Source organism: Schistocerca nitens, chromosome 8, assembly GCF_023898315.1.
Source record: "Schistocerca nitens isolate TAMUIC-IGC-003100 chromosome 8, iqSchNite1.1, whole genome shotgun sequence".
Classification (NCBI taxonomy): domain Eukaryota; kingdom Metazoa; phylum Arthropoda; class Insecta; order Orthoptera; family Acrididae; genus Schistocerca; species Schistocerca nitens.
Genome location: NC_064621.1, coordinates 435692589 through 435706905, shown reverse-complemented (window position 1 = coordinate 435706905; position 14317 = coordinate 435692589). Strand labels below are relative to the sequence as shown.

Here is a 14317-nt window from a genome sequence, read left to right as displayed (position 1 = left end):
AGCCACGTATTCACCTACTTTGATACTAGCAAACTCACTCACCAAGCCCTACAGATGAACTTTTATCATATTACATACTACGTTACATACTAAATAATTTTGGATGGCTTTTCAGTTTCTTACACAAGCTGCAGTCATTACCAAAGTAAGCCTTACATGTCACAAACATGGTTGTAATTACAGTTTGTCAGAAATTTTTCTTTCCTTTATTAACTCATGAGGCATAAACTTAACAATAATTATATGAGTATAAATGCAAAATATAGTATCCTGATATTTATTTCTTTGTCAAATGATATTTGGGTATGCAAACTTGTATTGAAGAACTGAATAAGTGAAAAACAATTAGATAAAGAAATAACAAAAAAAGGGGCTTGCAAGAGAGACAGTAGATAAGTTGCTTATGGGAACATACTGTCAGCAGGGAAAGGTCAGGCAGCAAGTAATGTTGGTATGTTACATGATTTCCTTATTTCCTTTTATGTCTCATTTGCTTATTTCATATTTATACCCTGTAATAAAATTTCCTGGCAGTTTAAAACTCAGAGGAGAAGTAATAAAGAGAGAGAAAATGAAACAGTACCTAGCAATTGAAGTATAGTAGTTATATTTTGTAGTGACAGGAAAGTGTTTACTTTTTGTATCATGAAAACCATTGTCTTATTGTTTACAGGTAGTACTCAACATCTCAAGAGGAAGCGTGAATATGAAGTTCTCCAGTTTATGCGTGGCATTATGGATGAGTGCACACATTTGCAAAACTTTGATGTTCCAGTGGATACCTCATTAATTATAGCTATTTGTGCTCGTAATGATGCCTATGTACCTCGTGACAGTTGTACTCACCTTAGTGAAATATGGCCTGGTGCAGAAATACGTTACATTGATGCTGGTCATGTGACTGCATATGTGCTTCATCAGAGAATTTTCAGGTAATTTCTATGTCTTATTTAATTTCATTTTTAGTTTTTAAACTTTTTTCCTGTTCAGTAACTGGTTGATACTTAACACAGGGAATATGTTGTTGGAAAAAGTTACTGGACAAGGTAGTAGTGTAATTTACACATAGCTTCTACATCATTCACTGTGATTAATAACATTTTAAAAAGTTTTCATAATTAGTTGGCAATGTGAAAATTATATTAATGAGTTACACTTATTTACAAAGAAACAAACTTTCCACCTGTAAACAAGCATTTTAATTCTTTGTTGAAATATCTGCCTCTTCTGTACCCCCATCACTCACCCCAAGAGATTGCTGCTCGTATCAGATGCAGTTGCAGTTAGACCTTAGTGCTTGGAGATACTAGCCATGTGTGAGTTGAGTTGCCATTGTGTGAATATGTGTGAACTGTCCTTCTGAGAAAGGACTTTGTTTGAAAGTTTAAATATTTCTAACACTCTTTTGCTTTGTGCCTGTCTGTGACCTAGTACCTCCTCTGTGTAGTGAGTAGCAACCCACATTTCCGTACTGTTGTTATTCAGTCTCCTTTGTATACTGATTGCATTTTACTAGTATCCTACCAATGAACTGAAGTCTTCCACGTCTTACATCTTATGTATGACTGAGCCTATGTGATCATTCCATTTCCTATCACTACAAATTGTAACACCCAATTATCTATATGAGCTGACTGATTCCAAGTGTGATTTGTTGATATTGTAGTAACTGGATAATACATTTTGGTTTTTACTATTCTGATCATTTAAAGCAGGGTTCTCCAAACTTTTTAGTCCGCGGACCACATTGACTCCTCCACGAAGTCATAAGGGCCAAGATCTACTTAGTGGGATTAAAGCACCCTAGCACTCCATGATCACCGTAATGTAAGGCTAAAGGAAAGATGAAATTGCAAAAATCTAAGGTTGTGGGAATAGCTAGCACTGAAACGAACTACAATTTTTATTTAATTACATAATTTTGATTGGTGGATGTACCTGACCAAAATTCTGGCGTATTTTATTCTGGCGAATTTCACTGACAAAAAAGTATGTCACTGCACATTCTTCACGAAAGCGTCCTGCAAAGTTAACGAAATCTAAAAATCATTGTTAGCAACACTATTACTGCAAGACGTAACAGAGGTAGAGTATGTCAACGCATTGTTATTTCCAGTGGTGCAACAATAAGTTTAGTTATGTAGTCTTGTAGCGAGTAGCAGAGCCAATGTCGCGGTGTATTGGTCGCGATAGGCCTCGAAACTCAATTGTTGCCAGTGTAGGTACCACCTCAAATATTTGGCGGGCCGGATACCGGGGATGTCCGGCCAGCTAACACGGGCCTTTTTGCCGGCTCTCGCAGGCTGCTTTCGGCCCGCAGGCTGTAGTTTGGAGACCCCTGATTTAAAGTATGTTGGCAGTTTTTTTGCATTACTTTGGAATCTTATCAAGCTCTGGCAGTATTTGTGCAGATTTTCTCAGACAATAGCTCATTATAGATAGCTGCAGTATTTGCAAAAAATCTGGTGAAAATACTTTCAAATATACCATTGATATACAACTTGAAGAGTACAGGTCTCAAAACACTCCCCTTGGGCACACTTGAAGCCTGTCCATGACTTCTCATCCCAGATATTGAGCTGCACCCTCCCTACCAAGAAACCCTCAATCTAGTTACAAATTTAGGCAATGGAAACTCCAGGTAAGAATATCAAAAGTGTAGGAAAAGATAGATTGTTACTTACTCTATACATTATGTTACAGGAAGGTACACTTATAAGACACTTACATAAAGCTTTTGGCCACAGCCTTCATCAGCAAAAGAGAAACACACACTGTTCATACACACAAGCAAGCACACCCCATGCATACATGACTGCCACTTCCGGCTGCTGGAGTGAGTATGAATGGTGTGTGTTTCTCTTTTGCTGATGAAGGCTGTGACCAAAAGCTTTATGTAAGTGTCTTCTAATTGTGCCTGTCTGCAACTTAACATGTCTTCTTTACAGTAAGTAGCAGTCAGTTATAAATTTCACTTGATCCCCTGTATGACTGTGTTTTAATAATTAAGCATCAGTGTGGTAATGAGTCAAATGCTTTACTGAAGTCAAGAAATGGTCCACCTACTGGATTACCTCATTCCATGATTTCCAGGATATTTTGTATGAAAAACATGAGGTGGGTTTTGCATGACCCGTCATTTTTGGAATCCTTGCTGACTGTTTGAGATACATCCTTACAAAAATTTTGTTGTAGTGGAACAAAATTCTCATATCACACACATTATATTTATTAAGAGAAAAACTGTATAAACCATCAAAGCAGTAACAGAGCAACACTTTGATAATCTTTTTAAATAATGTCAAAGATAATCCGAACATGCCACAGAAATGGAATTGTTTATCTCTTAAGACTCCCCTCTCCCTCGAAATGATATCTAAAAATAACCCCATACATCATTTCAAATGTAGCATTTTTTGATCCAGTGGCTTTGTTAACAAGTCTGCTTGATTTTTGCATGTCGAAATGTATCAAATGGCAATCTCTTTCTCTATGATGAAATGATCTTTCATGGCAGTATGTTTTGTTCTTGATTCTTGGGGTGTATAATTTCTGCATGACACTGCATAGGTATTGATTCTCCAATCAGTTCTGCAGTAATTCCCTCATCCATACCACCTCTTACACAGGCTACCACTGACACGTATTCTGATTCCTTTATGCTCAGGACAACAGCAGTTTGTTTCGTACTCTTCCAGAATATTGGAAATCATGACAGTAATATCACATACCCCATAATACTTTTGTGATTATCTATACAAGTAACCTAATCAGCATCAGCAAATGCTTCAAGTATTTGACCAGTGGGGTTATAAGTGAGTTTGTAATCCACTGTTTCCCTCATGTATCTTAGTACCCTTTTTGCTGCATTCCAATGATACATATTAAATTTTTAACATTATTGTGATAGCTTTACCATCAAGAAGTGTGTGCTCCCTGCCGCCGTTGGATAAGCAGCTGCAGCAGCAAGTCGTATACTCCTAGCTCACTCATTTCTTACATAGTTTAATTCTTAATTTCTTTGCGTGTTTTTGGTACTTGCATTGTTTGATACATAAATTTCGGGCGTATTATAGTATTTGAGAGTTGTAGCATCGCGTTTTAGTACCTGAATAGTGTAAATTCGCGTAGTCGTTTGTCTTTTGTTTTTGTTTTGAACGGCCAGTGTCGGTTGGTCACAGTCAGTGTGCTCCCTGCCGCCGTTTGATAAGCAGCTGCAGCAGCAAGTCGTATACTCCTAGCTCACTCATTTCTTACATAGTTTAATTCTTAATTTCTTTGCGTGTTTTTGGTACTTGTATTGTTTGATACATAAATTTCGGGCGTATTATAGTATTTGAGAGTTGTAGCATCGCGTTTTAGTACCTGAATAGTGTAAAATCGCGTAGTCTCCTTCCGCTGCCAAGCAGTGTGTCAGCAGTGCGCAAGTAGCAGCATTACTGCATTTACTAGGCAATCTTGTATTTTAATAACCGTTTAAATTTTGTCGATTTGTTTGCGCTCTCTGTAGATCAGTTCAGACGTTCTTTGCAAAACAGTTTTTAGCATGGATAGGGACTGCAACTGCTGTGTTCGGATGCAGGCTGAGTTGGCATCCCTTCGCTCCCAGCTTCAGGCAGTGTTGGCTTCGGTCACACAGCTTGAGGCTGTTGCCAATGGGCATCACTGTGGGGGTCCGGATGGGGGTTTGTCGGGGACGGCCAGCTCGTCCCTCGCATCCCCCGATCGGACTAAGACTGTGGTTGCCCGGGATACTGCCCGCATTGAGGCTGATCCCTCACCTGTGGTAGAGTGGGAGGTCGTCTCAAGGTGTGGCAGGGGGCGAAAGACATTCCGGAGGGCTGAACGGAAGGCCTCTCCAGTTTGTCTGACGAACCGGTTTCAGGCTCTGTCTCAGGCTGATACTGATCTTCGGCCTGACATGGCTGCTTGTCCTGTTCCAGAGGTTGCCCCTCAGTCTGCAAGATCCGGGCGGTCGCAGAGGGTGGGCTTACTGGTAGTTGGGAGCTCCAACGTCAGGCGCGTAATGGGGCCCCTTAGGGAAATGGCAGCAAGAGAGGGGAAGAAAACCAATGTGCACTCCGTGTGCATACCGGGAGGAGTCATTCCAGATGTGGAAAGGGTCCTTCCGGATGCCATGAAGGGTACAGGGTGCACCCATCTGCAGGTGGTCGCTCATGTCGGCACCAATGATGTGTGTCGCTATGGATCGGAGGAAATCCTCTCTGGCTTCCGGCGGCTATCTGATTTGGTGAAGACTGCCAGTCTCGCTAGCGGGATGAAAGCAGAGCTCACCATCTGCAGCATCGTCGACAGGACTGACTGCGGACCTTTGGTACAGAGCCGAGTGGAGGGTCTGAATCAGAGGCTGAGACGGTTCTGCGACCATGTGGGCTGCAGATTCCTCGACTTGCGCCATAGGGTGGTGGGGTTTCGGGTTCCGCTGGATAGGTCAGGAGTCCACTACACGCAGCAATCGGCTACACGGGTAGCAGGGGTTGTGTGGCGTGGACTGGGTGGTTTTTTAGGTTAGATGGCCTCGGGCAAGTACAGAAAGGGCAACAGCCTCAAAGGGTGCGGAGCAAAGTCAGGACATGCGGGGACCAAGCAGCAATCGGTATTGTAATTGTAAACTGTCGAAGCTGCGTTGGTAAAGTACCGGAACTTCAAGCGCTGATAGAAAGCACTGAAGCTGAAATCGTTATAGGTACAGAGAGCTGGCTTAAGCCAGAGATAAATTCTGCCGAAATTTTTACAAAGGTACAGACGGTGTTTAGGAAGGATAGATTGCATGCAACCGGTGGTGGAGTGTTCGTCGCTGTTAGTAGTAGTTTATCCTGTAGTGAAGTAGAAGTGGATAGTTCCTGTGAATTATTATGGGTGGAGGTTACACTCAACAACCGAGCTGGGTTAATAATTGGCTCCTTTTACCGACCTCCCGACTCAGCAGCGTTAGTGGCAGAACAACTGAGAGAAAACTTGGAATACATTTCACATAAATTTCCTCAGCATGTTATAGTCTTAGGTGGAGATTTCAATTTACCAGATATAGACTGGGACACTCAGATGTTTAGGACAGGTGGTAGGGACAGAGCATCGAGTGACATTATACTGAGTGCACTATCCGAAAATTACCTCGAGCAATTAAACAGAGAACCGACTCGTGGAGATAACATCTTGGACCTACTGATAACAAATAGACCCGAACTTTTCGACTCCGTAAGTGCAGAACAGGGAATCAGTGATCATAAGGCCGTTGTAGCATCCCTGAATATGGAAGTTAATAGGAATATAAAAAAAGGGAGGAAGGTTTATCTGTTTAGCAAGAGTAATAGAAGGCTGATTTCAGACTACCTAACAGATCAAAACGAAAATTTCTGTTCCGACACTGAAAATGTTGAGTGTTTATGGAAAAAGTTCAAGGCAATCGTAAAATGCGTTTTAGACAGGTACGTGCCGAGTAAAACTGTGAGGGACGGGAATAACCCACCGTGGTACAACAACAAAGTTAGGAAACTACTGCGAAAGCAAAGAGAGCTTCACTCCAAGTTTAAACGCAGCCAAAACCTCTCAGACAAACAGAAGCTAAGCGATGTCAAAGTTAGCGTAAGGAGGGCTATGCGAGAAGCGTTCAGTGAATTCGAAAGTAAAATTCTATGTACAGACTTGACAGAAAATCCTAGGAAGTTCTGGTCTTACGTTAAATCAGTAAGTGGCTCGAAACAGCATATCCAGACACTCCGGGATGATGATGGCATTGAAACAGAGGACGACGCGTAAAGCTGAAATACTAAACACCTTTTTCCAAAGCTGTTTCACAGAGGAAGACCGCACTGCAGTTCCTTCTCTAAATCCTCGCACAAACGAAAAAATGGCTGACATCGAAATAAGTGTCCAAGGAATAGAAAAGCAACTGAAATCACTCAACAGAGGAAAGTCCACTGGACCTGACGGGATACCAATTCGATTCTACACGGAGTACGCGAAAGAACTTGCCCCGCTTCTAACAGCCGTGTACCGCAAGTCTCTAGAGGAACGGAGGGTTCCAAATGATTGGAAAAGAGCACAGGTAGTCCCAGTCTTCAAGAAGGGTCGTCGAGCAGATGCGCAAAACTATAGACCTATATCTCTGACGTCGATCTCTTGTAGAATTTTAGAACATGTTTTTTGCTCGAGTATCATGTCGTTTTTGGAAACCCAGAATCTACTATGTAGGAATCAACATGGATTCCGGAAACAGCGATCGTGTGAGACCCAACTCGCGTTATTTGTTCATGAGACCCAGAAAATATTAGATACAGGCTCCCAGGTAGATGCTATTTTTCTTGACTTCCGGAAGGCGTTCGATACAGTTCCGCACTGTCGCCTGATAAACAAAGTAAGAGCCTACGGAATATCAGACCAGCTGTGTGGCTGGATTGAAGAGTTTTTAGCAAACAGAACACAGCATGTTGTTATCAATGGAGAGACATCTACAGACGTTGCGTGCCACAGGGGAGTGTTATGGGACCATTGCTTTTCACAATATATATAAATGACCTAGTAGATAGTGTCGGAAGTTCCATGCGGCTTTTCGCGGATGATGCTGTAGTATACAGAGAAGTTGCAGCATTAGAAAACTGTAGCGAAATGCAGGAAGATCTGCAGTGGATAGGCACTTGGTGCAGGGAGTGGCAACTGTCCCTTAACATAGACAAATGTAATGTATTGCGAATACATAGAAAGAAGGATCCTTTATTGTATGATTATATGATAGCGGAACAAACACTGGTAGCAGTTACTTCTGTAAAATATCTGGGAGTATGCGTGCGGAACGATTTGAAGTGGAATGATCTTATAAAATTAATTGTTGGTAAGGCGGGTGCCAGGTTGAGATTCATTGGGAGAGTGCTTAGAAAATGTAGTCCATCAACAAAGGAGGTGGCTTACAAAATTCTCGTTCGACCTATACTTGAGTATTGCTCATCAGTGTGGGATCCGTACCAGATCGGGTTGACGGAGGAGATAGAGAAGATCCAAAGAAGAGCTGCGCGTTTCGTCACAGGGTTATTTGGTAACCGTGATAGCGTTACGGAGATGTTTAGCAAACTCAAGTGGCAGACTCTGGAAGAGAGGCGCTCTGCATCGCGGTGTAGCTTGCTCGCCAGGTTTCGAGAGGGTGCGTTTCTGGATGAGGTATCGAGTATATTGCTTCCCCCTACTTATACCTCCCGAGGAGATCACGAATGTAAAATTAGAGAGATTAGAGCGCGCACGGAGGCTTTCAGACAGTCGTTCTTCCCGCGAACCATACGCGACTGGAACAGGAAAGGGAGGTAATGACAGTGGCACGTAAAGTGCCCTCCGCCACACACCGTTGGGTGGCTTGCGGAGTATGAATGTAGATGTAGGTAGATGTAGAAGAAAACTACATATAGTCAAGTCCTAGGTGAAAGATAAAAGAGTCCACCAATAAGCTCACGATATGAAAGATTTTTAACTTCCTCGTCACTTTTCCCAAGGAAATTCAGTTTCATTTCCATTTGAGTCTTGGCTCCATTAGTAGCTGATTAATGTACTCCTTCTGAGAAAGAATAATTGTTCCATCTTTGTTGTTGTCAAATGTCACTCCTAACATGTGACATCATGGGCATGTGATGTCAAAGCAGCTTTTTAAAAGAGTTTTTACCTTACCCAATCTTTTCATTTTGTGCGAATGTAAGCATATCAAACTTCCTGGCAGATTAAAACTGTGTGCCGGACCGAGACTCGAACTCGGGACCTTTGCCTTTCGTGGGCAAGTGCTCTACCATCTGAGCTACCCAAGCACGACTCACGACCCATCCTCACAACTTCTGTTCTGCCTGTACTTCGCCTCCTACCTTCCAAACTTCACAGAAGCTCACACAGTTTTAATATGCCAGTTTCATATCAGCGCACACTCTGCTGCAAAGTGAAAATCTCATTCTGTAAGCATATCATCCACATATACAGGCAGAATAGTTTTTCCTTCCTTTGCACTTAGCTTGTACATACATGGATCTATATCGTTTCAAATAAATCCCAGTTTTTCTAGTGAGTTATTTAAATGATCATTCCAGCATCTGCCACTTTGTTTTAGTCAGTTTATTGATTTGTTTAATGTGCAAACCAAACTTTCTTGCCCCTTCTTGATGAAACCTTCTAGCTGGGACATATATACATTCTCCTTTGATTTGCTATCACTCTTCACATCATACTGATCAATATGCCAATTTTTCTCAGTACTGGCTGTTATCAGTATATGAATCATTTTGAAGTATGAAATAGGAGCATAAATCTCATTAGTCTACACCTTCTTTGTGACTAAATCTCTTTGTGACTAAATGAGCTTTAACAATTTGTTTGTCACTGCTATAACTTCCTTTGAACACTTTGTAGTTCTGTAGTGGATACTACTGGAGTGAGGAACAGATGCAGTTTGTGGACAGAGAATTCAGGATACTTGTCACAGAATTGTTGAATTGTGGCGTGGGAAACTTTTGTGTCTATGGCATGTATGTTGTCCTCTACGTCTAACCTGAAAGAATCAAATGCATCCATGTAGAAAATATTTGGATTCATGAATGAGCGAACTACAGCACTTGAAATGTACTTCCTTAGTCATGTTTTTGAATTTTGCAGTTAAGTGGCACATTCCAAGCACTGAAATGCTGTCACCATTGTAGGCACTGAAATTCAAACTTAATGTTTGCAAAGGAGGTGGATCAAGTTTTTCATATGTATCTAGGTTCAGCGACATGACAGAAGCTCTGGTATCTAGTTGAAAAGGCACTGACTGGTCATAAATTTGCAATGTAATCCACAGTTTGTGGTGTGGCCTCAGAATACAATTGTCCATTCTGTGTTGTGGAAACCTGTTCTCTGTTTCCACATGCATACTATAGCACTTCGATTAATTTTGAGATTGGAGAGCCTGTTTGAAGTGTGTGCATTTACCATGAAGACATATGTGTGCATTTTCAGTGTCTTCGCTTGTCTGATTTTTTAGCAGTAGGATGTGCAGAATCTGAACATGAAATGACAGTTATTTCGATCTATTCCTGCTTTTCACTATCCCACGTGAAACAGAGGAGGGCTTTCTAGTCTTTTACAGGCAGACCAGTTTAGCATATCCATGCAATGACAAAAAATGCATTCAGCTTGTCTGAAGAAGCAATTCTTTCGATCATGAGGTGACATAGCTCTTTGTGCAGAGCCGAAGCAGTGGAATTATCGTTGCGCTGGTGCAGCAAATGCTGTTTATAGTGTGTCTGTCCCCCCTCCTCTTTTTTTTAAGTAATCAGTCTTACCTCTTCATCTCAGAATAGCACGTGCAACCTATGTCCTAAATTACATGCTGGATGTACTCCAATCTCTATCTTCCTCTACAGTTTTTGCCCTCTACAGCTTCCTTTAGTACCACGGAAGTCAGTCCTTGTCAGTGTTTCCCACATATTCCTTTCCTCTCTGATTCTGCGCAGAACCTCCTCATTCCTTACCTTATCAGTCCACCTAATTTTCAACATTCTTCTGTAGCACCACATCTCAGATAATTCGATTTTCTTCTGTTCCGGTTTGCCCACAGTCCATGTTTCACTATCATACAATGCTGTTTTCCAAATGTATAGTCTCAGAAATTTGTTCCTCAAATTAAGGCCTATGTTTGATGATAGTAAACCTCTCTTGGACAGTAATGCCCTTTTTGCTAGTGCTAGTCCACTTTTGATGTCCTCCTTGCTCTGTCCGTCATGGGTTATTTTGCTGCCTAGGTAGCAGAATTCCTTAACCTCAACTACTTCGTGACAATCAATCATGATGTCAAGTTTCTCGCTGTTCTCATTTCTGCTACTTCTAATTACTTTCATCTTTCTTCAATTTTCTCTCAATCCATATTCAGTACTCATTAGACGGTTCATTCCATTCAGCAGATCATGTAATTCATCTTCACTTTCACTCAGGATAGCAATGTCATCAGCGAATTGTATCATTGATACACTTTCACCATGAATTTTAATTCCACTCCTGAATCTTTCTTTTATTTCCATCATTGCTTCTTCAATATACAGATTGAACAGTAGGAGGGAAAGACTACATAACTGTCTTACACCCTTTTTAATCCGAGCATTTTGTCATTGGTTGTCCACTCTTATTATTCCCTCTTGGTTCTTGTACATATTGTATATTACCTGTCTCTCCCTATAGCTTATCCCTATTTTTCTCAGAATTTCAGACATCTTACACCATTTTACATGGTTAAACGCTTTTTCCAGGTCGATAGATCCTAAGAATGTGTCTTGATTTTTTCCTTAGTCTTGCCGCCATTATCAACCGCATTGTCAGAATTGCCTCTCTGGTGTCTTTGCTTTTCCTAAAGTCAAACTGATCGTCATTTAACACATCATCTATTTTCTGTTCCATCCTTCTGTATATTATTCTTGTCAGTAACTTGGATACTTGTACTGTTAATCTAATTGTGCAATAGTTCTCGCACTTGTCAGCTCTTGCACTCTTAGGAATTGTGTGGATGATATTTTTCCAAAAGTCAGATGGTATATTGCCAGATTCGTACATTCTACACACAAACATGAATAGTCGTTTTGTTGCCACTTCCCCCTAACTATTTTAGAAATTCTGATGGAATATTATTGATCCCTTCTGCCTTATTTCATCTTAAGTCCTCCAAAGCTCTTTTAAATTCTGATTCTAATACTGCATCACCTATCTCTTCTACATTGACTCCTGTTTCTTCTTCTATCCCAGCAGACAAACCTTTCCTCTCATAGAGGCTTTCAGTGTACTCTTTCCACCTATCCGCTCTCTCCTCTGCATTTAACAGTGGAATTCCGGATGCACTCTTAATGTTACCACCCTTGCTTTTAATGTCTCCGAAGATTGTTTTGACTTTCCTAAGTTCTGAGTCGGTCCTTCCAATTATCATTTCTTCACATTTTTCATGCAGCCATTTCGTCATAGCTTCCCTGCACTTCCTACTACATTCCTCATGTACTTGTATTTTTGTATTCCTGAATTTCTCTGAACATTTTTTTATTTCGTTCTTTCATCAATCAGCTGAAATATATCTTCTGTTACCCATGGTTTCTTTACAGTTATCTTCTTTGTACCTATGATTTTCTTTCCAGCTTCTGTGATTGCCCTCTTTAGAGATGTCCATTCACAACTGTACTGCCTACTGGACTATTCTTTATTGCTGTATCTACAGCCTTAGAGAACCTAAAGCATATCTCGTCATTTCGTAGTACTTTTGTATGCAACTTTTTTTTGTGTGTGTATTCTTCCTGACTAATCTCTTGAACATCAGCCTACTCTTCATCACCACTACATTGTGATCTGAGTCTATATCTGCTCCTGGGTATGCCTTAAAATCCAGAATCTGATCTCAGAATCTCTGTCTGACCATGATGTAATCTAACTGAAATCTACCCGTATGATCTGGCCTTTTCCACTCTTCCTCTTGTAATTCTTGAACAGAGTATTCGCTATTACTAGTTGAAATTTATTACGCAACTCAATTAGTCTTTCTCCTCTCTTATTCCTTGTCCCAAGCCCGTATTCTCCTGTAAGCTTTTCCTCCACTCCTTCCCCTACAACTTCCACCATGAATATTAGATTTTCATCTTCATTTACGTATTGTATCACCCTTTCAATATCCTCATATACTTTCTCTATCTCTTCATCTACAGCTTGCACCATCGACAAGTATACCTGTACTATCATTGTCTGTGTTGGTTTGCTGTTGATTATGATAACAATAAGCCTATCACTGAACTGTTCACAGTAACACACTCTCTGCCTTACCTTCCTATTCATAATGAATCCTACTCCTGTTATACCATTTTCTGCTGTGTTGATATCACTCTATACTCATCTGACTATATCTAGTAGATATGAATATAATAGAAAGAAACATTCCACATGGGAAAAATATATTAAAAAACAAAGATGCTGTGACTTACCAAACGAGAAAGAGCAGGTAGATAGACACAATAACAAACACACACACAGATTTCAAGCTTTCGCAACCAGCGGTTGCTTCTTCAGGAAAGAGGGAAGGAGAGGGAAAGACAAAAGGATGTCGGTTTTAAGGGAGAGGGTAAGGAGTCATTCCAGTCCCGGGAGCGGAAAGACTTACCTTAGGGGGAAAAAGGGACAGGTATACACTCACGCGCGCGCGCGCGCGCGCGCACACACACACACACACACACACACACACACACACACACACACACATCCATACGCACATATACAGACACAAGCAGATACATGTAAAGGCAAACAGTTTGGGCAGAGATGTCAGTCGAGGCGTAAGTACAGAGGCAAAGATGTTGTTGAGTGACAAGTGATGTACGAGGGGCCCACCAGGCCTCAACCTCCGCTAATTTCAAGTTGCCACCCCTCGTACATCACTTGTCACTCAACAACATCTTTGCCTCTGTACTTCTGCCTCGACTAACGTCTCTGCCCAAACTCTTTGCCTTTACACATGTCTGCTTGTGTCTGTATATGTGTGTATGGATATGTGTGTGTGTGCGAGTGTATACCTGTCCCTTTTTCCCCCTAAGGTAAGTCTTTCCGCTCCCGGGATTGGAATGACTCCTTACCCTCTCCCTTAAAACCCACATCCTTTCGCCTTTCCCTCTCCTTCCCTCTTTCCTGATGAAGCAACCATGGGTTGCGAAAGCTTGAAATTTGTGTGTGTGTTTGTTATTGTGCCTATCTACCAGCGCTTTCTCTTTGGTAAGTCACAGCATCTTTGTTTTTTAATATATCTAGTAGATACTATTATATCTAGATTGAGCCTTTGCATTTACCTTTTCAGATTTTCTAGATTCCCTACCATATTCAAGATTCTGACATTCCACACCGTGACTCGTAGAATGTTATCCTTTTGTTGATTATTCATGCTTTTTCTCATGGTCACCTCCCCCTTGGCAATCCCCTCCCAGAGATCTGAACGGAGGACTAATCCGGAATCTTCTGCCAATGGAGAGATCATCATGACACGTTTTCAATTGCAGGCCACATGTCCTGTGCATGCATGTTATTTGTCTTTAATGGAGTAGTTTCCATTGCCTTCTGCATCCTCATGGCATTGATCATTGCTGATTCTTCTGCCATTGCAGGCAGTTTCCCACCCCAAGTGCAAGAGAGTGCCCTGAACCTCTGTCCACTCCTCAGCCCTTTTTGACAAGGCCATTGGCAGAATGATAGTGACTTCTTATGCCAGACGTCTTCGGCCGTCCTGATTATTAATCAAAATTTATATGGTGACAGGTTTCAAACCCTGGACCGAGGGCGT

At 41.3% G+C, this 14317-nt stretch overlaps 1 protein-coding gene across 3 annotated transcripts in view; it reads left to right on the top strand.

The window, feature by feature from the left end:
• Window positions 1–14317, top strand: part of LOC126199378 (protein ABHD18) — a 211304-nt gene that overhangs the window by 160498 nt on the left and 36489 nt on the right. For all 3 annotated transcript variants that reach the window (XR_007540163.1, XR_007540162.1, XM_049936294.1), the window contains one exon: window positions 674–932. Coding sequence is in view for 1 of the 3 variants with exons in the window: in XM_049936294.1 (XP_049792251.1) it covers window positions 674–932 (259 nt within the window). In the remaining 2 variants the exon portion in view is untranslated. The remainder of the gene's footprint in view (window positions 1–673; window positions 933–14317) is intronic.